Source organism: Hyla sarda, chromosome 2, assembly GCF_029499605.1.
Source record: "Hyla sarda isolate aHylSar1 chromosome 2, aHylSar1.hap1, whole genome shotgun sequence".
NCBI lineage: Eukaryota > Metazoa > Chordata > Amphibia > Anura > Hylidae > Hyla > Hyla sarda.
The window spans coordinates 123709191-123735149 of NC_079190.1; the positions used below are offsets into that span (position 1 = coordinate 123709191).

Below are 25959 nucleotides of genomic sequence, written 5' to 3' on the forward strand. Positions count from 1 at the left end.
GGTTGGGTTAGTTCTTTTATTTATTTTTTTATATTCCTGATGGCAGTCCTTTCTGTATCATTATATGTACAGATAAAGCTGTCAATCAGCCAGTGTAGGTGTGGTAAGCAGGTCTGCCTTAAACGACCTTTAATGTTTAATTTAAGTACCTTTAATGCTCTATTCACATCGCCTTATTATACTATATTGTCAGTATATATAGCATTACTTTTGAAAATATTGTGACATATACCAGTGACTTAGGCCCCTTTCACACTATACATTCTTCTGTTTTTAAAGATCCTTTATATGTTCCATTATGAAAACCCTGAAAATCGGCCATTAAACAGCCGTTACAAAATCCTATTATAGTCTATGGGATTTTTACATTATATGTTTTAACCCGTCATAGCCCGTTATTGATAACGGACATTATTTTGTGACAGGAGAAAGTAACGGGATAAATACAGTGGTCCCTCAACATACGATGGTAATCCATTCCAAATGGGCCATCGTTTGTTGAAACCATCGTATGTTGAGGGATCCGTGCAATGTAGGACCGTGGTCTACAACCTGTGGACCTCCAGATGTAGCAAAACTACAACACCCAGCATGCCCGGAGTTGTAGTTTTGCAACATCTGGAGGTCCGCAGATTGAAGACCACTGGTAGAGGAAGTTGTACTCATCTGTCCCCGCCGCTCCGGACCGTCACCGCTGCCCTGGATGTCGCCTTCCATCGCTGTCACCGCGTCCCCGGGGTGTCCACGACGCTCTGGCAAGGCCTCGGCATCCTCGCTCTCTGTCGCCGCCATCACGTTGCTACGCACGCCGCTCCTACTGGATGACGGGACAGCGTGCGCAGCGACGTGATGACGAAGATGGAGAGCGCTGACGATGCAGGGGATCCCGAAGAGGGGCCCCGAGGACAGGTAAGTGATCGTCAGCGGACCACACGGGGCATCGTAAATGGCTATCCGGCGGTGGCTGAAGTAGTCTGCGCTGCCGGATAGCCGTTTATGCGATGGCCCCGACATACAAAAGTATCGTATGTTGATGCTGCCTTCAACATGCGAAGGCCTCTGAGAGGCTATCGTATGTTGAAATGATCGTATGTCGGGACCATCGTAGGTCGGGGGGGTCACTGTAGTGCATACACTATTTCTTCCGTTCTTTCTCCCGTCACAAAATAATGTCCGTGTTATGACGGGTTAAAACGGATAATGTAAAAATCCCATAGACTATAATGGGATTTTGGAACGGCTGTATGGGATTTTGTAATGGCAGTTTAAAGGACGATTTTTAGGGTTTTCATAACGGAACTTATAACGGATCTTTAAAAATGGATGCATGTATAGTGTGAAAGGGGCCTTAGCTGTAAAGTATGACAAGAAGTTAATCATCTGTCTCATGTTTTTATTATTGTACAGATCACAAATGTATTTATTTATTTGTGTTGGTAAATTTTCCTAGTATATTGATAATCATTTTAATGAAACCTTTTACTAACGCTTAGTGGGATTTGGCACTTGGTGAATTGCTACCTGTAAATAAGAAAATAATGTTCCCTGTGTGTAAACGCTTGAGGTTATTGTGTCTGATGGCGGCCTTTCTGATAAGTCTTTGTGGAAAACATTTTCTTTTCCATTTCAACATGTAGTGAGTCCTGAATGTGCAGATGGTAAGTAGGTGTACTGGGATATGGCTAAGTAAATATTTTCTAATTAGTTAGATGCAAATCAAGTTCTTTGGCGCTTCAGTGTGTTCAGCGTGACTCACTGGAAAGTAATCTAACTGTATGCTGTGCGATCGTAAAGACATTAAATGACAATTGACCTTTCAGTTTTCCATGCTCTTGATTGCCTGTTTGATTTATTTTTATTGTAGCGCGATTCATTTCTAAATTGGGAAGAATATATATATATATATATATATATATATATATATGTGTGTGTGTGTATTTTTGTGAATTGGCGTGCAGTTTGTGGTTTTTAAAGCTTTGGCTGTTGTTTATATGTCCTCAGATGTAAAGTGTTACATAATGTTATAGTTTCTTATCTTGGATAAGTAATACAGTAAATAAAAAAAAAAAAGTTCTAGTTGTATCTATCGCAGAGAAGTAGAAGCAAAATAAACAGTCCATGTTTAACACCAAATGACCAAGGGCATACCTGTACACCCTGGTCCTGCTCCCCTGCTATGACATGGGGTCCCGGGCTGACCCCGCATCATAGCCGGGTGGTCCCGGCAGCTATTAACCGCCAGGACCCATGTCTAATGCCGGACATCACTGATTGCTGTGATGCCTGGCATTAACCCATTAGATTCGGCAATCAAAGTTGATAGCCACGTTTAAAACAAAAGTAAATGGCAGCTCAGTCGGGCTTTTCGTGGTGTCCTGAATAGCTGAGAAGATGGGGGAGGGTCCCTACCTACCTAACTCTCCATCACATCAGCTATCTACTGCTCCATGCCTGCTCAGCAGGTTGGAGTAGCAGAGCGCCGATAAGACTGATCAATGCTATGCTATGGCATAGCATTAAAAGTGTATGCAACTAGAAGATTGCATGTAATAGTCCCCTATGGGGACAAAAAAAATGGTGAAAAATGTGCTTTAACCCCTTCCTAATAAAAGTTTGAATCCCCCCCCCTTTCCCATAAAAAAAAAAATATATATATAAGCAAAAGTAAACATATGTGGTGTCGCCGCATGCATAAATGTCCGAACTATAAAAATATAACATAAATTAAATCGCACGGTCAATGGCGTATACGTAAAAAAAATTCCAAAGTCCAAAATTGTGTATTTTTGGTAATTTTGGATACCCTAAAATAACTAATAAAAGTTGATCAAAAAATCCCATCAAAAAAAAATGGTACCGATAAAAACTTCAGATCAAGGTTCACAAAATGAGCCATGTATAGCCCTGTATGTGGAAAAAAAAAGTTAAAGGGGTAAGAGGATGACAATGTTAAACATACTAATTTTGGTGCATGTAGAAATATTTTTTAAGTAGTAAAAAAAAAAATATATATATATATATATATATATATATATAAATTAGCTATCCTTGCAACCGTATAGACCTACAGAATAAAGATAAGGTGCAGTTTTTACCAAAAAGTGCACTTCGTAGAAGCCCCCAAAAGTTATAAAATGGCTTTTATTTTTGTTTTATTTTGCCCCAAAATTTTTTTTTTCCGGCTTGGCCGTAGATTTTGTGGTGAAATGATTGATGTAATTACAAAGTAAAATTGGTGGCGCAAAAAAAAAAGCCCACATATGGGTCTGTAGGTGGAAGATTTAAAGCATTATGATTTTTAGAATGTGAGGAGGAAAAAAACATTCGTAGTGTTGCTACCAATGTAAAATAATAATCATCAATATAATTCCAATAATTTATATAGTGCCAGCAAACTGAGCTTGTCATTCCTCACATTAGTCCTTGTCCCCAATCACAATCTAAGCAACAAAATAAAGTACATGTATAAAACTGGAGTACCTAAAGAAAACCCACTCAACCGATGAGTGAACATAGAAACTCCTTGCAGATGTTTTCCTTAGTAGGATCTGAACTTAGGACCCAAGTGCTGGAAGGTTACTGTACTAACCACTGAGTCTCAATAGTTTCTATATATCACCAACATATTATGCAGAGCCACTATGTGTTTCTTTTTAAACATGACAGACTCACTGTTTGCAAGTTTTCTTACAATGTCTTTGTTCATTTTTTTAAGTGTGCTGTTCGTGCCGCCACAGAGGGAAGAATTTTGGTTTTGGAAGGATTGGAAAAGGCAGAAAGGAATGTCTTACCAGTTTTGAATAATTTGCTGGAGAACAGGGAGATGCAGCTGGAAGACGGACGATTTCTTCTGTCTGCTGAACGTTATGACAAACTGCTTCAGGTAAATACCTGCCAAATTCACTTTTATTTATTTATATCATTTATTCAATGACTTGCTAGCTATTGTATTGTTTTCATCACAAATATGAATCTAAAAGAGAAGTGTGCAGTCAAAATGATCTCTGGTTGGGTAAAATACATCCATAATATCACATTGTCATATTTTTTAAGAATTTATTTGCAAATTTTGGTGGAAAATAAGTATTTGGTCACTTACAAATGAGCAAGATTTTTTGCTTTCACAGACCTGTAACTTCTTCTTTAAGAGTCTCCTCTGTCCTCCACTCATTACCTGTATTAATGGCACCTGTTTGAACTTATCAGTATAAAAGACATCTGTCCACAACCTCAAACAGTCACACTCCAAACTCCACTAGAGTTGTCGAAGGACACCAGAAACAAGACCTGCACCAGCCTGGGAAGACCGAATCTGCCATAGGCAAGCAGCTTGATGGTAATAAATCAACTGTGGGAGCAATTATTATTAGAAAATTGAAATCAGACAAGACCACTGATAATCTCCCTCGATCTGGGGCTCCACGCAAGATCGCACCCCGTGGTGTCAAAATGATCATATGAACGGTGAGCAAAAATCCCAGAGTCACATGGGGGACGTAGTGAATGACCTGCAGAGACCTGGGACCAAAGTAACAAAGGCTACCATCAGTAACACACTACCCCCATCAGAGACTTAAATCATGCAGTGCATGACGTGTCCCTCTGTTTAAGCCAGTACATGTCCGGACCTGTCTGAAGTTTGCTAGAGAGCATTTGGATGATCCAGAAGAGAAGTGGGAGAATGTCTTATGGTCAGATGAAACCAAAGTAGAACTTTTTGGTAAAACCTCAACTTGTCGTGTTTGGAGGAGAAAGAATGCTGAGTTGCCTCCAAAGAACACCATACCTACTGTGAAGCATGGGGGTGGAAAAATCATGCATTGGGCTGTTTTTCTGCAAAGGCACCAGGACGACTTATTCGTGTAAAGGAAAGAATGTATGGGGCCATGTATTGTGAGATTTTGAGTGAAAACCTCCTTCCACCTACCTATGATGAAAATTACAGGCCTCTCTCATCTTTTTAAGTGGGAGAACTTGCACAATTGGGGGCTGACTAATTACTTTTTTGCCCCAGTGTAATGGACATCATGATAGTAAGCTGATGGACCCACTATCGTTGAAGAGGTCCACAGAGTCTAGTAGGTGTCCATTATGTGATCAGTCTGGTACTGCTACCATGTTTGTTTTTCAGAAAACTGGAAATGCTGATGCATGTGTGAAGTTAGCCTTAACCCCTTAATGATGCCGGACGTAAATGTACTTCCTGGTGAGGTGGTACATAATGCACCAGGACGTACATTTACATCCTATACATAACCGCGAGCATCGGAGCGATGCTCGGGTCATGCACAGCAGGTCCTGGCTGCTGATAGCAGCCAGGGACCCGACGGTAATGACGGACATCCGCGATTGCGCGGATGTCCACCATTAACCCCTCAGATACCGTGATCAATAGAAATCACGGAATCTGCAGCATTGCAGTCACTAAAATGGATGATCATCCAGAACGGCAGACGGAGGTCCCCTCACCTGCCTCTGCTGCCTTCCACGGGTCTTCTGCTCTGGTCGGAATTCCGATCGGAAAATACGTATGGTGACTTGCCCCTAAGACTTTTTCAAGATAAGAATAAGAGCAATTAAAAATATTTACTGATATTAAGCATCAAATGGTATAATGATTTAATACATTTTGTTTTGAGGACGCATGACTGCTGCAAAATGTTTTCCTTACAAAGACCAGATCTCTAAACTGAGAAGGATCATTAATTTAACACTTTGAGAAATACAAGCTTAAAAATTTAGAATAATTCCTTATAGCCAGCACCATCTGGAGCACAGGTGTAATGCTATTACCCAGAATAAATTACTTTTCTAACACACTTTTGCATTTATTTTATTACTTTCAGCCTCGGTAATCATCTTTTACCTAATGTAAGCCATGTGTCTTATTCTGTGATATCCATTTAAAAGTTGATTCAGTTATTAGTAATAAGAAATAAAAGACAATTAGCTTTGATGTTTCATTTTGTTTTAATGTCTAATTATAATACGTGAATAAGTAGTGACCTTTTATCCATTCTTAATAATTAAAAGATTAGTTGTCATCAAAGGCTGTAAAGACCCTTAAATGTATTTTTTATCCTTGCTTTATAATTATTTTGGTAACTAAAGAAAACATTTTCTCAATAGAACTTTATTACAAATGTTTTGTTGAGTTTCCCTTCTACAGCTTCCTGCTGTGTCCTTTTCTCTCCTCAACAAACTTTTAATCTGATTCATCACTAGAGAAAACATTTAATCTAGTCATAAATTAGTTCATAAATTTGCTCAGGAGAGAGATTTTTTTTAGATTTAGCCCTGCAGAAGCAGCTTAATACATTTTACTGTAAGTAGGATACAGCAGGAGGCTGGAGAAGAGAAACTTAGGCTGGCCACTTACCTAAGATAATGGTTGTCTGGAATGGCTGATTTTGGGCATTTTGCCCTGTAAATTATGCTTGAGTGATTGGTAGATGTTTTTTGACTGACCACAACTAAATGAACCAGTGTTTGGCATTATCGACCACATTCTTTCAATTGCTTACCATTGTGGGCATGCTCAATGTTATTTATTTATGTTGTCTTTTTTTTTTTTAAACGGTGATCTGCCAGTTTAGTCTGGCGTATTTTTGTCCTCATACTATACATAAGACTTAACACTTGCATTTTCTTTGTTCTCCTCGTCAGACACCAACAGCTCCTAAATGGGGTCCATCAGTAATTTGAAATTTTACAAAAACATATAATGCAGTATGCTGCTCAATTTTATCTGATATTTTAGAAAGTACCTACTTCAAAGATAGCCAATGGAGCCTCCAATGTATGTGTCTATACATACCATACAAGTCTATCATGTGCAGACCAAGGGACCAATTTCCCAGTGGCACATGGAAAATAGCAGTGGAATACCCCTAAAAGTAAAACTTAACATTAATTATCAACCAAAATTTGTACCCTATAAAGTCTTTTATAATTCCCCATTCTGTCTTCCCATAGTTTCAATAGGGTCATATGCGAATCTACCATGAAGACGGGAGGGTCCCACATAAAGTGACTTAAAGGGGTACTCCAGTACTAAGATATCTTATCCCCTATCCAAAGGGGGACCCCCGTGAACTTCCACGCCGCACCCCGTTAGCATCAGCCCCCGGAATGCTAACGGGGGGCGGCCAGTCATCTTATCCCCTATCCTTTGGATAGGGGTAAGAGGTATTAGCGCCAGAGTACCCCTTTAATAATATTGTACTATACTACAATTATTGGTTACTCAAACAAAACAACCCGGGTCACAATTTTGGAAGTCACCTCCCAATTTACAGAATAATTTTTAATGTAAGTGTGAACTTGGCCTAAATGACATTTTTAATAAAGACCTAATTTTTTGGTATCATAAGTACCAAACAAGAATAAAAAAATGTATTCAAAGGTGTCTGTGTGTTTCTTAATATAAGTGGTATGCCCCAACTTTTGGCTTTATTTTATTTTTTTATTATATTATTAATATAGGTAGTGTACATTTGACCTATTCATGCATGATATTTGGCTTAAAACCAGCTATACAGAAAATGTCTGTTGGTAATACTTTATACATCTTTGCTCCCTGGTCCATTAACTGAGATCAAATAAGGATTATTCAGACATTTCCTGACAGCAGCCCTGCAGTAATCCTCAGGCTTTAGAAAACTGTTGAGGCTTCTTTCATCAGTGAATTGGTGTCAGAATTAGATTTGTTATGTCAGCTGAAATGCATTGTGGGAAAAGATCATGAAAGAACAAAACAGCTCATACATGTGTGGCCTGCTTGGACCCGTTTAAAGGAAACCTGTTATCACTTTCATACTGCCAGAACCACTAGTTATCTTGGCAGTCCCTGGTGGCTTTTCCCCACCCTACCAGCCTTGATTTATAGATATGTCCTTGTTTTCATAAAGGGAGAGATCAATCAATCAATCAAGGCTGACGAGCAGGCAGTAGCTAATCTGGACCTCCCCAGTGACTTTTGGTTTAAAGGGGTACTCCAGTGGGAAAAAATTATTTCAAATCAACTGGTGCCTGAAACTTATACAGATTTGTAAATTACTTCTTCTTAAAAATCTTTATCCTTCCAGTACTTATTAGCTGCTGTATACTACAGAGAAAGGTGTGTAGTTCTTTCCAGTCTGACCACAGTGCTCTCTGTTTATACTTCTGTTCGTGTCGGGAACTGTCCAGTGCAGGAGAGGTTTACTATGGGGATTTACTTCTCCCCTAGACAGTTCCTGACACGGAGAGAAGTATCAGCAGAGAGCGCTGTGGTCAGTCTTAAAAGAACTACCCAACTTCCTCTGTAGTATACAGAAGCTGATAAGTACTGGCCTAAGATTTTTACATAGAAGTAATTTACAAATCTGTATAACTTTCTGGCACCAGTTGATTTAAAAATATTTGTTTTCCACTGGATTAACTTGGAGCCAATGAGTTTCAGCATGGCAGCGGTGGATCATTTGTATGGAGACTGTTTGTTTTATTTTTAACATTGTTGTATTTTTTTTTGATTTATTTGAGTGGACAATTCTTTTAACTATGTTAAATGCTATACAAATAAAATTTCTGTGGTTTCAATAATATTTAAAAGTATAGGGTGACACTTGAAGGGCAACGTCATTAAGGCCATTATTGCAAGCAATGTATGTTGACTTATCTTATGCAGTCTGTCTTTTTGCTTGGTTTTTGTCTTATGAGTGATGAACTTTTCAAAACTCCCACTTAATTCAAAACCTAGTATTTAGTGATATAAATCATTACTGTACACTTTAACTTATGTTACAGACAGTTATTCTAAAAGACTTTGCAAATACAACTTATTGATTAACTTGTAATAACTTTTTCTGAGAGAACGGGGGCTGGGAAAAAGAAACCTGCAATTCCATTTTTTGTGATTTTTTTTTTTTTTTAGCAGAACAATGAGCAAAGAACATCAATTCTGTCACTGTATTTTTTCTTTTTTGTCTTTTAATGTGGTTCACAGTACAGGATAAATTATAAGTAAATTTATTATTTTGGGTCATAATTACTGATGAGCCAAATTTCAATATTGTGTAGGGCTTTTTATTCTAAAATACAGGTAATTGCAATTGCTAGTCCCCAGACAGCCATGGCCACCCATCAGCACACCATAATTGTGTTGCAGGGTGCCAATTGGAAGTCCACTCTGATCCAGCCCATTAGAACATGAATGAGTATCTTAAAGTTTACCCTTTTTTTAAAATGTTTCATCAGTTAAAGTCTGAGTGTTCAGACCCCAAACGATGAGTGGAATGAGTGGGAAGATAAGCAAGCAGTATCGCTCTGTGCCTATGTGAGCGAAACTGTCTCATAGAATTATGAACACGTGAAGTGCGTACTTCTCCAGACTCTCTATGACATATCACAAGTTTGTTCCTAATAACAATCACTGTGCAGGATATGATATTTTTAATATTTTGTGTTGTTACTGATGAGTTACTGAGATTTTTATTTCACTGATAAAGGTCACTGAAGGCATTTGTTAGTCTTCTGACTGTGATGCCATGGCAGGCCATCAGAGTAGGAGTTTGGGTGTCATAAGACAATGGAGTACCAGTTCCACTTGCCATGGGAAACCTGCGTTTTTTTTGTGTTTTTTTTTTTGCTACACTGTAAAATTGTGTATGAAGCAGAGAAAGGCCCCTTAGTGGCTGCCATAAAACATATTGGTGGTTACTAAATGGACAAATGGGCACCTAGGGACATGTGAAAAGTTTTGACTGGCAGGGGTCTGAGTATTAAGACAATTCACTGACCAGGAAAACTAGCTGGGAGAAGTTTGCACTCAGCGTGTTCTCTCAAGGCTCCGTGTCAGGTGAGCAAGACACTCTAGCAATGTAAGTCTGAGGGTGTCTGAGGGACATTTGTTTGTATATGCCAATACACTATGCCTGTAAAATAAAATACTTTGCTTTAAAAGCAAAGAAAATCCTCTCTTAAACAATTATATAGCCTATGGTCACTCATAGGCTGGTTTTACACACAATATTTTGGTCAGTATTTGGATTTCACTTCAGATCTAATTTTGTTTGTTCCATTTGTGGCTTTGCCTATAATAATGAGCAAAATTATAATGTGTGATCCCAGCTTTAGGGTTTCTGCTTTCCATACAGCAGGTCCAAAATTTGAGACCCAGCAGGAAAATTTTTAGGAAGAGACAAAAAAATACTGAACTATTTAGAGACTTTCCTTGGCACTGTCAGAATGCTGAGAGGGCGATATCTTTTGTCAGAGAATCTATATCCTTGTTTTTCTTACTATCATATGTGAGACAAACTATATAGGGCAATGAGGAGCAGAGAGCACCGGTGGGCCCAAGCATCTGCCTGACTCACCACTGGCCCTGCTTATTTGGCTGTCTAAGTTACAGATCCCTTGGTAGCTGATACATTTGTGGTTTGTTGAAATGATAAACCCTTAAAAGGGATTATGTTGGCTTAAAGTTATTCTCACCTGCTCGATTCCTCACTGCTGTCGTTTCAGGGGTGCTTGGGACCCCACTGCTCACCACTTCCTGGGGTTGTCGGACACACAGGAAATGACTGCTCCGCCAATCATTAGACTCTGCGGTGACCTGCCTTAACCACTAATTAGCTGAGTTGGTGTTTCAAAATATCACCATAATGCAGTGAGTAGTGGGAACCCAGGTAGTGTCACAACACTAAGAGGGAATGGGAATATCAGGCAAATTTTTTCCATTTTTTTAAATACATTTTGAACATTTTGAGAAATGCTTTAGACTTGATAAAGGGAGGACTCTCAATAGCTTGTCTCTACAAAATACTGTTATAATAAGTACTATAAAAAAAGGTATTTCAAGATTTTGCTAATTTCTATGATCTTGCATACGCTACTTATATAAATGTGTACTGAACAACAGACATTTTCTACATAGAATTAAATGTGGGGATGTCTGATCTCTTGTACTGGTTTTGAAGGTGACCCTGCAAGCAAGTCCACTATTAGAATATGTGGGAGATTCATTTGAAGTTTAAAAAAAAAGTTTACTTCAACTCCTAGGAACACAGTAAAGAAGAACTGGACGCATGGAAGATTGTTCGTGTCAGTGAAGATTTTCGAGTGATTGCCTTGGGGCTGCCAGTCCCAAAATACACTGGCAACCCTCTTGATCCACCACTGCGCTCCAGATTTCAAGCCAGAGATATTTATCACCTGCCATTTAAGGTAAAGCTACAGCTTTAAACAAATATTTTTTAAATTTTGCTTAACTAGCACTAACATTACTACTGCTGTGCAGAAGGCCAGGAAATGTACCTGCCAAGTGTTGCAGTTAAAGCTGTTTTCTGACATTAAGTTGGTTCAATCCATTGTAGAAATGCTGCTTTCTAAGGCACACCATGTATTACTTGGAATTAAAAGAACGTAAGTACAAAGAAATGTGATGTTGCCAACCAAAAGTTTACATTTCTTTTAATGCTGTATCCTGCTTGTCTGCTAATGGTAGCACCACTGTTTGTTTTTTCTTATAGTTGAATCCATTAATAGGCCCAATCATAGACCAAAACTGTCTGATTTGCCCATAGCAGCCAATCATTGCTCAGCTTTCCTTTCTCAAATTTCTCTGGTAAAATGAAAGCGGAATTGTGATTCGTTGCTATGGGCAAATCAGACAGTTTTGTCCTAGACCAATTAATAAATGTGGGTATTTTTCCAATCCTCATAATATAATACATTCAATAATAATTGGCTTAAGTACTTTAACAGATCCAAACAAAAAAAGCAAAGAAACCATCTTTTGGGTTTTATCTAGCAGATATCAGTGCAGGGGCTGTCACATCTTAGACATTTATGACAAAGTAACAGGATAGGTCACATATGCTTGATAAGTGCCTGTCTAACCCATTTGGCGCCCATAGCTCAGTTTACAAATATCTCAGATGCAGGCAGAAACTAAACAGTGAGATGGCTAGAATGACAGAAGCAGCAGAGCACGCTGTTTTCCACTATTTCTGTAAGGTTGTTTTCACACTACATTTCCATTTTTCTTATGGATGCAAATGTATCAAGATGAATGCAAGTCACAGTCTTTCATATAGCACAGAGAAAAAAAATGTGTGAGGAAGTGTAAATAGTGCTGGATGACATCAAATTGTGCTAGTTTTTCTATATGGGGTTTTCTACAGGAAAAAAGCAAACCAAAAAATATATAAAATCAGTAAGAAAAAAAAAACAAGCAAAAAAGTGTAAACTTTGGCACATGTGCTCCACTGTTTTCATAAAATGGGAAGCATTGTTACAATGGTAAGCTCAGGAAGCACAGAAAGCTCAGCTGTTCCCTTTATTGTTTTTTAGTAATACATTTTAAAGGTAAAATGAAAGGCGCAATAAAAAATTATAATTGGTCCTGCAAAAAAAAAACCTTCATTTTGCTTAGTTGAAGGGGAAGAGAATAGAAAGGAAAAGGGAAACATTAAAATTCGCTGCATCTTAAGAAACCCATTTGTTATTGTGCCAGTGGATAGTAAAATACTGTACTAAAAAGTTACCAATAGCTGATGAGGAAATTTCCCCTATTACCTTTTAGTAGTTGTCGGGCATTAGTCATTTTAAATGCTCACTGCTTGGAATGAATTGATGTATTTTGTTTTAAACAACCTTTTTGAAGATTTTTGTTTAACCTTCCCAGAAGTGATTTCTCCTATGATAAATGATACCAGGATCATAACCTTTAGTAAGAGCGCACAGCGTGTAGCCATTTAATTGCTGCCATCAAGTGAAGATTAAAGACGGGCGCCACAATTTTGTCAATTCATACTGTTACTTTTGGAAAATAATAATAATAATAATTGATCTTTTGCTGTTTTTTTTACCCAAACAGGATCATCTGCAGCTACTATATTCAGTTGGACCAAATGTTCCAGCTGAGAGGTAAATGAAGGAGATTGCTAATTTTTTAACATGAATTATGTTGTAAAGTTTAGAATTTGTTACTTTTGTAACATTAGTATTTTATTATTGTATCTCTTTTTTTTGTGTGTCTTAATGACAACTTTGTATCATAGGATAGGGTAGGTGATGTGTCTGATGGGTGGTGGTTCAACCCCTGGGGCTTTCACTGATCATAATAATGTATTTCTAAGGTCCATTGTTTGTTTGGAGATCAAGTATGGGACCGCTAAGGATAGATGAACACTGTACTTAGCTAACTACAATAGTCCCCCAGAGTGTGTGCATACTGGAGCACTTAGGACCCCTTGTCCAAAGGGGTAATTAAGGTATCTTGTAAGATTTTTCATTTTATAATGGACGTATAGGAGTGATGTCAATGTGTTCCTGTTTACAGAATTTCAAGCCATTTTCATTTTAATGATGAAATTTACCTTGTAGGGTACATTGTCATTAGTAATGTTGTGGCGCCTTCCCAAGGCTGTTTCTGATCCACTTGAAGATTAATTATTAGTTATATGAACTTATTTCTGTAGAAAGTAAATTGAAGACAGCCTTTCCATTTTTGTAAATGGAGCATTATATGTTTTATCTGTGAGGCAACTTCAAATAATGTTGTTTTAAAACTGCCTTCGTGTCTGCGTCTCAATGTCTTTTCTGTACATTGTAACTCATAATATTTTTATTTATGCTCTACTTATTAGAGAAACATTGCTTTTAAAGTACATTATTCTCTTTTTTTTTAACTCACATGTCCTCCTTTGATCCTTCTCTTCTTACAAAAGGGAGCATCAGGTTCTAGTCTAATCTTCAGGCAGCTCCTGGGGACCCATGTTCAGAATGGATCTTCAGTCAACTGGTCATATCTGGGCCTAGTTGTTTAAAGTAGCTGAAGAAGTTTAAAGTGGTTGAGTGCATCCCAAGCTCTTTTACTAGCAATCCATTAAATAAGCTGATCATAAGTTGTTCCATTGTTGAGGCCCCGGCAAATAGTTATAATTTGTAGGGAATCTGACAGGAAGTATTTCATATCCCTGCAGACCCACCACAGGGTGAATGAAGCTTCACAAGCTGCATTTTAAAATCGATGGATTGTCGATGTAAACCACAGACAGTCCTTGGTTATCCAGAGAAAGAGACAATCTTTGTAGCCACTCTGGTTAATTGTAGTAGGGATCGAAAGAACACATCATACCATAATATTAAATTTGGGTTTTCAAACCAGATAGATCGTGAATTGAAAGCATTTGTCTCATAAAGTCAACACCTGTGAATGCATTATTTAGACATATGGATGTCATAGATGGGTATCCACCTGGTTTACCCCATTTAAGAGCATATTGCTCATCTGGTAGAGCCATTTTACCCATGCATTACATGGATATCTGTTTATTTAAATGGCAACTATGGAATACTATGGAAAAATGCAGCTAAAACATTGATTAGGGATGACTTATCTGTTGCAGACAGTTTTCCTTGGGAATAGCTTTAAACTCTGACTTGTGACACATCTTTTTGGATGCTCATAGTAGAAAGTTTTTCTTTCATTCCCACTATTGGGAAGCCAACGAGAATGGTACAAAGAGACTCAAGAGCTGTTAAATTGTAATTCCACAAAGAAAAGGAGCCAAAAACTGCAATTACAAGTGATCTGGCTGCTTTATTGGAAAGGACATTCTTCTTTGCCTTCACATTAACAAGACTAGTATTTAAAATGGGATCATTTACTTTCCATGCAAGTGCATACTGTCTAGTTCAAATGGACTGATTGCCCTATTACAGACAGTAATATCAGGATGTCTTCAGTACCCTTATCCTTACAATCATAAAACCAAATAACTTGTGCTCCACCTGAAGTGGGAAAAGAAAAAGAAGACATTAAAGAGAAGGAAAATGACAAAAAGTGCATTAGTATTCCATTAGAGATTTCATAAGTCCAGAAGTAGAAAACTAAGAAATTACTTTAGTAAGCAAAACCAAGCATTTAGTAGGACATATTTAATTTTGTTTTTTCCCCGTTTGTTCTTTAAACTAGGGTATGGTTAAATTCATGCAAGGTGGCAGCTTTGCAACCCATACAGTACTTGGAGAGATAGCCCTGGTAATATGGGGTGTGTCTCAATGCCATCTTAAAATAAAATAATTGACTTCTAGCTTCCCAATTTGAGTAATACCCCACTTACTAGCTCCCTAAACTTTGTGACATCAGAATACAAAATGTAATTTTCGAGTAATAATTGTAGTTTAAATTTAAGTTTATTTGTATTGTGGGCTTTATAGCTTTTTCTATGTTTAACAAGATAAGTAAGACCTCAGATGGGCCAAAACACATCAGGTACTGTCTGCTTTTATATGAATCCATAAAGAAAAAGGGAATTAATGGATTTCTGTGCTGGAACTTTTTTTTCTTGTGAATAACAAAATGTGTTGTATTTTTTCTTCATGGAGGAGAATATTAACCCCTTAAGGACCCACTGTAAGATACGTCCATTATTTTGCACATGTGACCACTGTCACTTTAAACATTAATAACTCTGGGATGCTTTTACCTTTCATTCAGATTCTGAGATAGTTTTTTCGTGACATATTCTACTTTATGTTAGTGGTAAAATTTTGTCGATACTTGCATCATTTCTTGGTGAAAAATTCCAAAATGTTATAATTTTTTTTTAAATTTTGCATTTTTTTTTTTACTTTGAAGCTCTCTGCTTATAAGGAAAATGAATATCCCAAATAAATAATATATTGATTCACATATACAATATGACTACTTTATGTTTCCATCATAAAATTGACGTGTTTTTACTTTTGGAATACATCAGAGTGCTTCAAAGTATAGCAGCAATTTTCCAATTTTTCACAAAATTTTCAAAATCGAAATTTTTCAGGGACCAGTTCTGTTTTGAAGTGGATTTGAAGGGCCTTCTTATTAGAAATACCCCACAAATGACCCATTATAAAAACTGCACCCCTAAAAGTATTCAAAATTACATTCAAAAGGTTTGTTAACCCTTTAGGTGTTTCACAGGAATAGCAGCAAATTGAAGAAGAAAATTCTAAATCTTCATTTTTTACACTGGCATGTTCTTTTAGACCCAGTTATTGAATTTTTACAAGGGGGAAAGGGAGAGAAATCTTCCTAAAATGTGTAACCCAATTTCTCTCGAGTAAGAAAATACCTCATATGTGTATGCCAAGTGTTCGGCGGGCGCAGTAGAGGGGTCAGAAGGGAAGGAGCGACAGTGGGATTTTGGAGAGTGAGTTTTTCTGAAATGGTTTTGGGGGGGCATGTCACATTTCGGAAGCCCCTATGGTGCCAGAACAGCAAAAAAAAAAAAAACACATGGCATACTATTTTGGAAACTGAGCCCCTCAAGGCACTAACAAGGGGTCCAGTGAGCCTTAACACCCCCACAGGTGTTTGACAACTTTTCGTTAAAGTTGGACGTGAAAATTATTATTATTTTTTCACTAAAATGCTAGTTTTCCCTCAAATTTAAAATTTTTACAAGGTATAATAGGACAAAATGACCCCCAAAATCTGTAACCCCATCTCTTCTGAGTATGGAAATACCCCATGTTAGGACGTAAAATGCTTTGCAGGCAATCTACAATGCTCAGAAGAGGAGGAGCCACATTTAGCTTTTGAAAAGCAAAATTTGATGAAATTGTTTTTGGGGGGCATGTCCCATTTAGGAAGCCACTATGCTTCCAGGACATCAAAAAACAAACAAACACATGGCATACTATTTTGGAAACTACACCCCTCAAGGCACGTAACAAGGGGTCCAGTGAGCCTTAACACCCCACAGGTGTTTGATGACTTTTTGTGAAAGTTGGATGTTTAAATGATTATTATTTTTTTTTTCACTAAAATGCTAGTTTTCCCTCAAATTTTAAATTTTTACAAGGGGTAAGAGGACAAAATGCCCCCCAAAATTTGAAACCCCATCTCTTCTGAGTATGGAAATACCCCATGTGTGGACGTCAAGTGCTCTGCTGGCGCACTACAATGCTCAGAATAGAAGGAGCGCCATTGAGCTTTTGTGAAAAAAATAGTTTGGAATGGAAGTCAGGGGCCATGTGCGTTTACAAAGTCCCCCGTGGTGCCAGAACAGTGGCCCCCCCCCCACATGTGACCCTATTTTGGAAACTACACCCCTCACAGAATTTAATAAAGGGGTGCAGAGAGTATTTACACCCCACTGGCGTTTGACAGATCTTTGGAACAGTGGGCTGTGCAAACGAAAAATTACATTTTTCATTTTCACGGACCACTGTTCCAAAAATCTGTCAGACACCTGTGGGGTGTAAATGCTCACTGCACCCCTTATTACATTACGTGAGGGGTGTAGTTTCCAAAATGGGGTCACATATTACACATTTATTTTTTTGCGTTTATGTCAGAACCTCTGTAAAATCGGCCACCCCTGTGCAAATCACCAATTTAGGCCTCAAATGTACATGGTGCGCTCTCACTCCTGAGCCTTGTTGTGCGCCCGCAGAGCATTTTACGCCCACATCTGGGGTATTTCTGTACTCCGGAGAAATTGCGTTACAAATTTTGGGGTTCTTTTTTTCCTTTTAACGCTTGTGAAAATATAAAGTATGGGGCAACACCAGCATGTTAATGTAAATTTTTTTTTTTTTTACACTAACAAGCTGGTGTAGCCCCCAACTTTTCCTTTTCATAAGGGGTAAAAGGAGAAAAAGCCCCCCAAAATTTGTAGTGCAATTTCTTCCGAGTACGGAGATACCCCATATGTGGCCCTAAACTGTTTCCTTGAAATACGACAGGGCTCTGAAGTGAGAGAGCTCCAATGCGCATTTGAGGTCTAAATTAGGGATCGCATAGGGGTGGACATAGGGGTATTCTATGCCAGTGATTCCCAAACCAGGTGCCTCCAGCTGTTGATAAATTCCCAGCATGCCTGGACAGTCAGTGGCTGTCCGGAAATGCTGGGAGTTGTTGTTTTGCAACAGCTGGAGGCTCCGTTTTGGAAACACTTCCATACAATACGTTTTTCATTTTTATTGGGGGGGGGGGGCAGTATAAGGGGGTGTATATGTAGTGTTTTACTCTTTATTATGTGTTAGTGTAGTGTTTTTAGGGTACATTCGCACTGGCGTGTTACTGTGAGTTTCCCGCTAGGAGTTTGCGCTGCCGCGAAAAATTTGCCGCAGCCCGAACTTGAAGCAGGAAACTTACTGTAAACCTGCCCGTGTGAATGTACCCTGTACATTCCTCCTGGGGGCAAACCTCCAGCTGTTTCAAAACTACAGCTCCCAGCATGTACTGACAGATCGTGCATGCTGGGAGTTGTACTTTTGCAACAGCTGGAGACACACTGGTTGGAAAACCTTCAGTTAGGTTCTGTTACCTAACTCAGTATTTTCCAACCCTTCTGCCTCCAGCTGTTGCAAAACTACAACTCCCAGCATGCACTGATCGCCGAAGGGCATGCTGTAGTTATGCAATAGCTGGAGGTACGCAGCTACAACTCCCAGCATGCCAAGACAGCTGTTTGCTGTCTGTGCATGCTGGGATTTGCAGTTTTGCAACATCTGGAGGGCTTCAGCTTTAGAGAACACTGCAAAGTGATCTCCAAACTGTGGTCCTCCAGCTGTTGCAAAGCTACAAATTCCAGCATGCCCAGACAGCAAACAGTTGTATGGGCATGCTAGGAGTTGTAGTTTTGCAAGATCTGGAGGGCTACAGTTTAGGGACCACTATATAGCGGTCTCAAACTGTAGCCCTTCAGCTGTTGCAAAACCACAACTCCCAGCATGCCCAGACAGCTGTCTGGGCATGTTGGGAGTTGTAGTTTTGCAACATCTGGAGGGCTACAGTTAGAGACCACTGTATAATGGTCTCAAACTGTACCCTCCAGATGTTGCTAGGCAACTCACCGGCTTCTGTCGGATCCAGCCGCACTTCATCGCTGACCGCCGATCTCCATCGCCCGCAGCCTTCGTCGCCCGCCCGGATTGGTAAGTGGATCTTCGGCGCCGGTCTCCTTTCGTTCCCCGTTCTGCCCCGCCTATTGTGGGTGGGCAGGACGGGGAAAACGAAAGTTAACCCCCCCGCCCCCGATCTGCTATTGGTCGTCGCGTCTAGTTCACCAATAGCAGGGATAGGAGGGGTGGCCCCCTGCCACCTCACTCCTATGCCTTCAGGGGGATCGTGGGTGTCTTAGACAACCGCGATCCCCCTTATATTCCGGGTCACTATAGACCCGTAATGACCCGGAATCGCGCAAATCGCAAGTTTGAATTCACGTGCGATTTGCCGCGATCGCCAACATGGGGGGGTCTAATCACCCCCCTGGGCGTTTGCACGGGATGCCTGCTGAACGATTTCAGCTGGCATCCCGGTCCGATCCCCACCCGGCACGTGGCAGGGGCCGGAATTCTCCATGACGTACGCGTACGTCATGGGTCCTTAAGTACCAGGGTGTCATGACGTACGCGTACGTCAAGGGTCCTTAAGGGGTTAAAGAGGCACTGTCATTGTTAAAAACTTTTCATATATTGCAGGACTCATTATAATATGACATTTCACAATATACACCTGTTAAAAAATGTTTAAATTTTCACCTGAAATTCAAGCTCAAAATAGCCACCACTAGGGGTCACCTGTCTTTTTAGCCAGACAGACTAGTCTATATTTTACAGCATACTGGATACCAGCCGTGAAGCATACCAGTATCCAGTATAGGAGATTTCTATTGTGTATGCAAAACTACAGATAAAGGATGTGTGGACATGCTGGGAGCTGTAGTTTTAAAACAGCTGGAGGCAACACTGCTCTAACTCAGTTATTTACAAACATTGCAGCTTCAGTTGTTACTAAACTACAACTCCCAGCATGCTGAAATAGTCAAAGCTTTCTCAGACTCCTGAATGACAAAGAAGTTGATCAGACATTCAGGAGTCTGTGAAAGATGAATGACACACATAGTGACAGCTATGCTGATTAGCTTTCAGCTTTACTAGGAGAAGATAAAACAGATCTAACATGTATTCATAAAAATGCTGTACTTTTATCTAAAAAATCCTTGCTCTAATTTTATAAAGATCTATTCTTATATTTATATATTTTATCCTGTTATGAATTCACCATAATGTCTTCTGATTACTGCAGGCAAGCTCCAAGCATCTTCCTCTGACACATGACACAGCATAAAACCAGAGAGGAAAGGGTTACAGAGTAGAGAGTACTGATTGGCTGACTGCACAGGCTTTGTCCTGTGAGGGAGACAGACTGACACGCCCCCTCCAGCCTGCACAATGAAAAAGTAACTCACCAGCAGATAAATGCTTATATCTCTGGATATATAGGTCCGAGACACATAAAAATGATATGCACATGATCAGGATTGGGTCCTGAGTAACATATCACTTTTTTTCTTTTTTTTTGCACTATGACAGGTACGCTTTAAGTATTTGATTCTTGAGAAGAATTGTGTAGAAGAAAGAGCTTATCAAGTGTGCATTGTATAGACCTTGATATATACTGTACAATAAACTGTTATATTGTATAGTGATTTTTTTTTTTTCAAATAAGCAGCATGTTTCTCACAAGATGTTTCAAATATTACAAATATGCATATAGCAATCGAATCCAAATACCTCCCCGTCTTGGATTATGCCAGACAATACACTTTGATATTTACACATTCATGATTGTATAGTAATGCAACAATTGTAGAAAAATTACTTCTCTTCTCTTTTAGAATTTCTCAGCTCCTTTCCTTTGCCACAACTCTGTGCTCACTTGAATCTGCCACCCTTGGGCTTCCAGACTTCCCAGCAGACAATTTGGCAGCAGCCATTGGCATTTTGGTAAGCTAATATTATTGGTATAATTTCAAAGTTGTTCCTTAAATAATTCATCAAAATTTTGTATTCATGCATAATGAATATTATCAGAGAGCTGTCTTTACTGATGATAATTGAAAGGAAAAAATATGCTGCATGAACATTTGAAATTTGTATGATTTAAAGTGAACCTGTCAGACATTTCTTGCTGCCCGAAACATAGTGACCTTGAAATGGGGACAGGCTTCTTTATTACAACCCATATATGATATAGTATGTAATCCTACAGCTTTTCAGAGAAATCATAGTTTTAAAGCGGCCTGGGACATGAGCTTCAAGATGGCTTGCAGGAGGTTCTGGGCAGCTTTTTCCTGCTCTACCAGGCTTAATTGTTAAGACTCTCTCTTTTTATCAGTAGGAAGAGAAGAGATCTATAATCTGATGGAAAGTAAAACTATGATGTCTCTGAAATAATGCAGAATTGCACAGTAAATGGTAGTTCATTGTAATGTGGGAATCCGTCTTGACAATTTTTCTTTAAAGAAAACTGTCTCCCCTGGGGCCTAACAAAACTGTCTCTCCCCCCCCCTCCCCCTCTCACACAATGCATATAAATTTGAACCCCATTCCCCACCTGGAATAACCCCCTTAAGGTAGTTGTTTGTGATGTGACCGCCCCTCCAATTGTGCCCAAACTAGATTCGGCGCATAAAGTAGGTAAATGTCATTTTTTATAGTTGATAAAACGATGGTAGACAGAGTGGATTATGTTATACAACAGCTTTTCTGACAGAGGCCATATATATTTGCAAATTTGTGTTACAAATAGGCTGGCTGCACAGAATATATACTTGTTACATTTATGAGTGAAATTAAAGAATTTGCATTGAATAAAATTGCTTGCAGCCATTAAATATGATGATGACCAGCCTTGCGTTGGGAATAGTTGTTGGGATTGTTATGATTCAAGCTATTCACTTCAAATGTTTCATGCAGAGTTAATGGTATGCCTAAAAATACAGCTGTAAGTATTTAACAGAACACATTCCTTGTTAAAACGTTACAGCTACTCGTGTTTATGTAATGAATTCTATAAATACATTGGTTTGACATTATGGCGATCGGGGACATGTCTGGCTTTCCAAGAATACCACCCAGCTGAACTCTGCACATAGTGTTTTAGTCTGGTACTTAAAATTGTGAAATGGGGCCCTCTTACATCACTTCTGTGCCATCCCGATGTTATACTAAATCATAATGTGTTTTTATTTTTATAACCGAAGAATGTATTCCCCATGATGTCGTCCCAGAAAGTTATACAGAGACTATATCCTTATACTGTTATTTTGGGGAAAGAAGGAAGAACTGCTGTAGAAGACACATTAAAGGTAAGTTTTTGCAATGGAGATTGTAAGATTTTTACTGCAATAAAAAAAAAAAAAAAAACCTGCATGGTTTGTTTACATTAACTATTTAAAGTGGTGAAATAGGGATTTTAGTGCTCTTGCTGCTGCTCTTAACCCTTTGAGAGTCTCCCCTACAGTGCACATCTATTTCTATTTCCCCCCATTTCAGGGGAGTGTGCCATAGCTGGGTTGTGTGCCTGCAGTACTCACACCTGAACTTCTTTTCCCTTACTTCTCTGGTCATTCACAGGACAGCACCTATTCCACTCACTAGTGATGGAGAATGTGCAGTCTGGCACTGTACTGGGGTATAATTTACAGTACAGTACTATAGATGGAAGGTGGGTGAGAAGAGGGTTATGGATGCTCTGACTTTGCAAGGTGCAATGTTAGCTGAAAGGAGCAACACTAAGATGTTACATAATCAGCCCTTATCTGAACAGTGAACTGCTGCTGATGATGATGGAATGGGTTACATCACATATAGTATCAGTCTATGTAAGCACTAAACTGATGATGATTACACAAGGCCAGCTTATGGGTCGTATAAGATTAGAGGGAAACCATGATTTACCATTAGGTACAGTGTGGAGCCTATGAAAGAGCTAGACTGGCTCTTATTGAATGCACACAGTCTAGGCACTCTTCCCTGCATAACCCCTGCCCCCATGTTTTGTGTTTCACCTGGGTCTCTCTGCTGCTAATGTTGAAGTTCCCCTAACAATAGGTGAAACATTAGGGGAGACATCTAGTCATCAAGACTGAAGAACGTTTTTCAGGGATAAGGAGCCTCACCCATCTGTATTACTAGGGTATTTTTTATGTGAGCTTTGTGACATGGTGCACTATCCTGCTGGATATAACCATCAGAAAATGGGTACACTGTGGTACTAAAGGGATGGACATGGTCATCAACAGTACTCAGGTAGGCTGTCACTTTTCAACAATGTTTTATTGGTACTAACATGCCCAATTGTGCCAAGAAAATGTCCCACACACCATTACTCCACCACCAGCCTGGGCTATTAATACAAGGCAGGATGAAACATGCTTTCATGTCATTTATGGGTACACTGTGGTCATAAAACGATGTTCATGGTCATCAACAATACCCATGTAGGCTGTCACTTTTAAACAATGTTTTATTTGGTACTAACAAGTCCAATTGTGCCACGAAAATGTCTGACACACCATTACTCTACCACCAGCCTGAGCTATTAATATAAGGCAGGATGAAACATGCTTTCATGTCATTTATGCCAAATTCTGACCCAGCCATCTGAATGTCTAACCTGGATTTGAGACTCATCAGACCAGGCAAAATTATTTCAGTCTTCCATCCATTGTGTCTGTGTGAATTGTAGCCTCAGTTACTGTTTTTAGCAGACAAGAGTGGCACACTTTGTGGTCTTCTGTTGCTGTAGCCCATCTACTTCAAAATTCGACATGTTTTGTGTTTAGAGATGGTATTTTGCATACCTTGGTATGCAGTAGTTACTGTTGCCTTTCTGTCATCTCAAACCAGTCTGCCCATTTTCCTCTGACAACAACAAGGCATTTGTGTCCACACAACTGGTGCTCACTGGATATTTTATCTCGCGAGTGATCCCAGTGGCCGGACCTCTGCTATCAGACATCTCACCCCTTTAAGGGTATTTGTAATAAAGACTATATGCTAGGTTGGTTAAAAAAAAAAATAATAAAAAATAATAATAAAGAAATTGTAGAGACATTACCTCCCGGAACACTTAAAATAAGTTATGGGCCCATCCACACTGCCGAATCTCCACCCAGAGATATTCCAAGCAGAGATTCGATCTGCAGCAGGTGCCGCCAAAATCAATGGGACTCTGCTTCAAGTGGAATTCAGTGGTCGAATTTTGCCAGTGGAAATTCTGCAATGTGGAGGGGACCTAATAATACATGTTAAGATAGATTACATGTCTAACCTAGGCTGTTTTATGTGCAAACCTTGTATATTTTGGCCACAGATATATTGTTTTCTTTATTTACTATGTTCTGGAGGAGAGGAGGTAATTTTGGGATCGATAGCCCCAGTACATGAACATTTTCATGTAATGTTTTAGAAGATTAATTCATGGTATCATTAGAATGTTGGTGTTATTTTTCATGTAAAATGTTAACTCTGGTAATATTTATTTATACTTTGCTATCCTAATGCTAAGTCATGTTTTACAGAGATTTGAGCTGCTGGATGCAGAAAGGTCTCCTGTTTCCATGAAAGTTGTAAAAGTGGAACCAGTTCAGAATGCCAATAGCCCCTTGGCTTTAGTTCACTTACAGACTAGTGACAAGAACTTCACAATACAGGTGAAATACCACCATTTATTTGAGTAATAAATAACATGTTACACTGTATTAGTCTAGACATTTTACTGCTGTGTGGCTTTCTTGCTTTAAGAACTATGCTTACGGTTACCCCCCAAAAAACTGTATTAATAGGAAATTTAGATATATGATTTACATGTTTGTGCATGCATTCACGTGATATGCATCAGCTCTCCTCTTTTTTACTGTATTGAAAAATGTAAGTGACACTTTTCATTGCAAAGGGGTACATCATCTGCACAAATTATATAGTGGACATCTCCCATGAAAGCCTTACTTTTGACCTAGCTAAAAATGGTTGGTAAAGCTGTATGTTACTCTTCACAGGTGGCAGCAGGTACACAGCCAGTTCAACTACATTCCAGTTCATCCCAGTTTATTAGAACCAGTACACATGATCAGCTATTGGCCGAGATGGTGCAGTCCCATATGGTAAAAGACATGTGCCTGATTGGAGGAAAGGTAAATTCTATTCCTTTAAATACAAGGGGGGAGATTTATCAAAACATGTATAGAGGAAGATATGGCGCAGTTGCTCATAGCACCCTATCAGATAACTTCTTTTAATTAAAAATGCAATCTGGTTGCTATGGGTTACTATACTACACTTCTTCTACACAGGTTTTGATATCCCCAAATTCTTTTTGTTCACCTTGTTTTTCACAGCAGAACTGGGTAAACAGTATAAAAATATTGAAATACAGTATTTTGAGTGATTCGTGGGAGGTTGGGGGGCAAGGTGGGAAGGGGTCTATATATATATATATATATATATATATATATATATATATATGTGTGTGTGTGTGTGTATATATATATATATATATATATATATATATATATATATATAGCAAGTAATGGGTTTCAGGAGTAGGGTGGTGCATGCAGTCCAGATGGCCCAAGTCAGAGGCCCAAATTTAGATCCAAAAAACAAAGGCTGCTGCAGCACTAAGATAAATGCAAAAGTCAGTGGTTTTATTCCATTTCAAATACAACATGCAATGTTTCAGCCCATGCAACCTTTTTCAAGCATAGCTATGGCAGCTGTAATGTTGCATGTTGCATTTAAAAATGGAATAAAACCACTTAGATATCTGTTTTCCTCATTTCGGGGACTTATGTAACATTCTTGCCGTGTGCTATGTGAAGCCCCATCTACATGCAGTTTTTATTTATGTCATTTCTTAATATATGCCATGTTTTTGTTTACCAAGTATATAATCAGGGAAGCTACTCCCTGTATCTACTTGAATTTCAGACTGCAAACACTATTCCTGTTCTATTATTAACCTTTTATTTGTGCCTTTTCCATTTTTATAATGGATAATATTATTTTTGTCTTTTAGGGGTGTGGTAAAACGGTCATTGCTAAAGAATTTGCAGATATGCTTGGTTACGAGGTTGAACCAGTAATGTTGTACCAGGTAATTCTTCCTGCTTGGAAATGTGTATA

General features: G+C 38.9%; 1 protein-coding gene across 3 annotated transcripts in view; it reads left to right on the forward strand.

Annotated features, from left to right (window-relative positions):
• The window catches only part of VWA8 (von Willebrand factor A domain containing 8), a 383619-nt gene that overhangs the window by 76325 nt on the left and 281335 nt on the right, over window positions 1–25959 (forward strand). For all 3 annotated transcript variants that reach the window (XR_008888496.1, XM_056555457.1, XM_056555456.1), the window contains exons 6-13: window positions 3716–3883; window positions 11044–11208; window positions 12863–12912; window positions 20667–20775; window positions 22035–22139; window positions 24357–24488; window positions 24834–24968; window positions 25853–25930. Coding sequence is in view for 2 of the 3 variants with exons in the window: in XM_056555457.1 (XP_056411432.1) it covers window positions 3716–3883; window positions 11044–11208; window positions 12863–12912; window positions 20667–20775; window positions 22035–22139; window positions 24357–24488; window positions 24834–24968; window positions 25853–25930 (942 nt within the window). In the remaining variant the exon portion in view is untranslated. The remainder of the gene's footprint in view (window positions 1–3715; window positions 3884–11043; window positions 11209–12862; window positions 12913–20666; window positions 20776–22034; window positions 22140–24356; window positions 24489–24833; window positions 24969–25852; window positions 25931–25959) is intronic.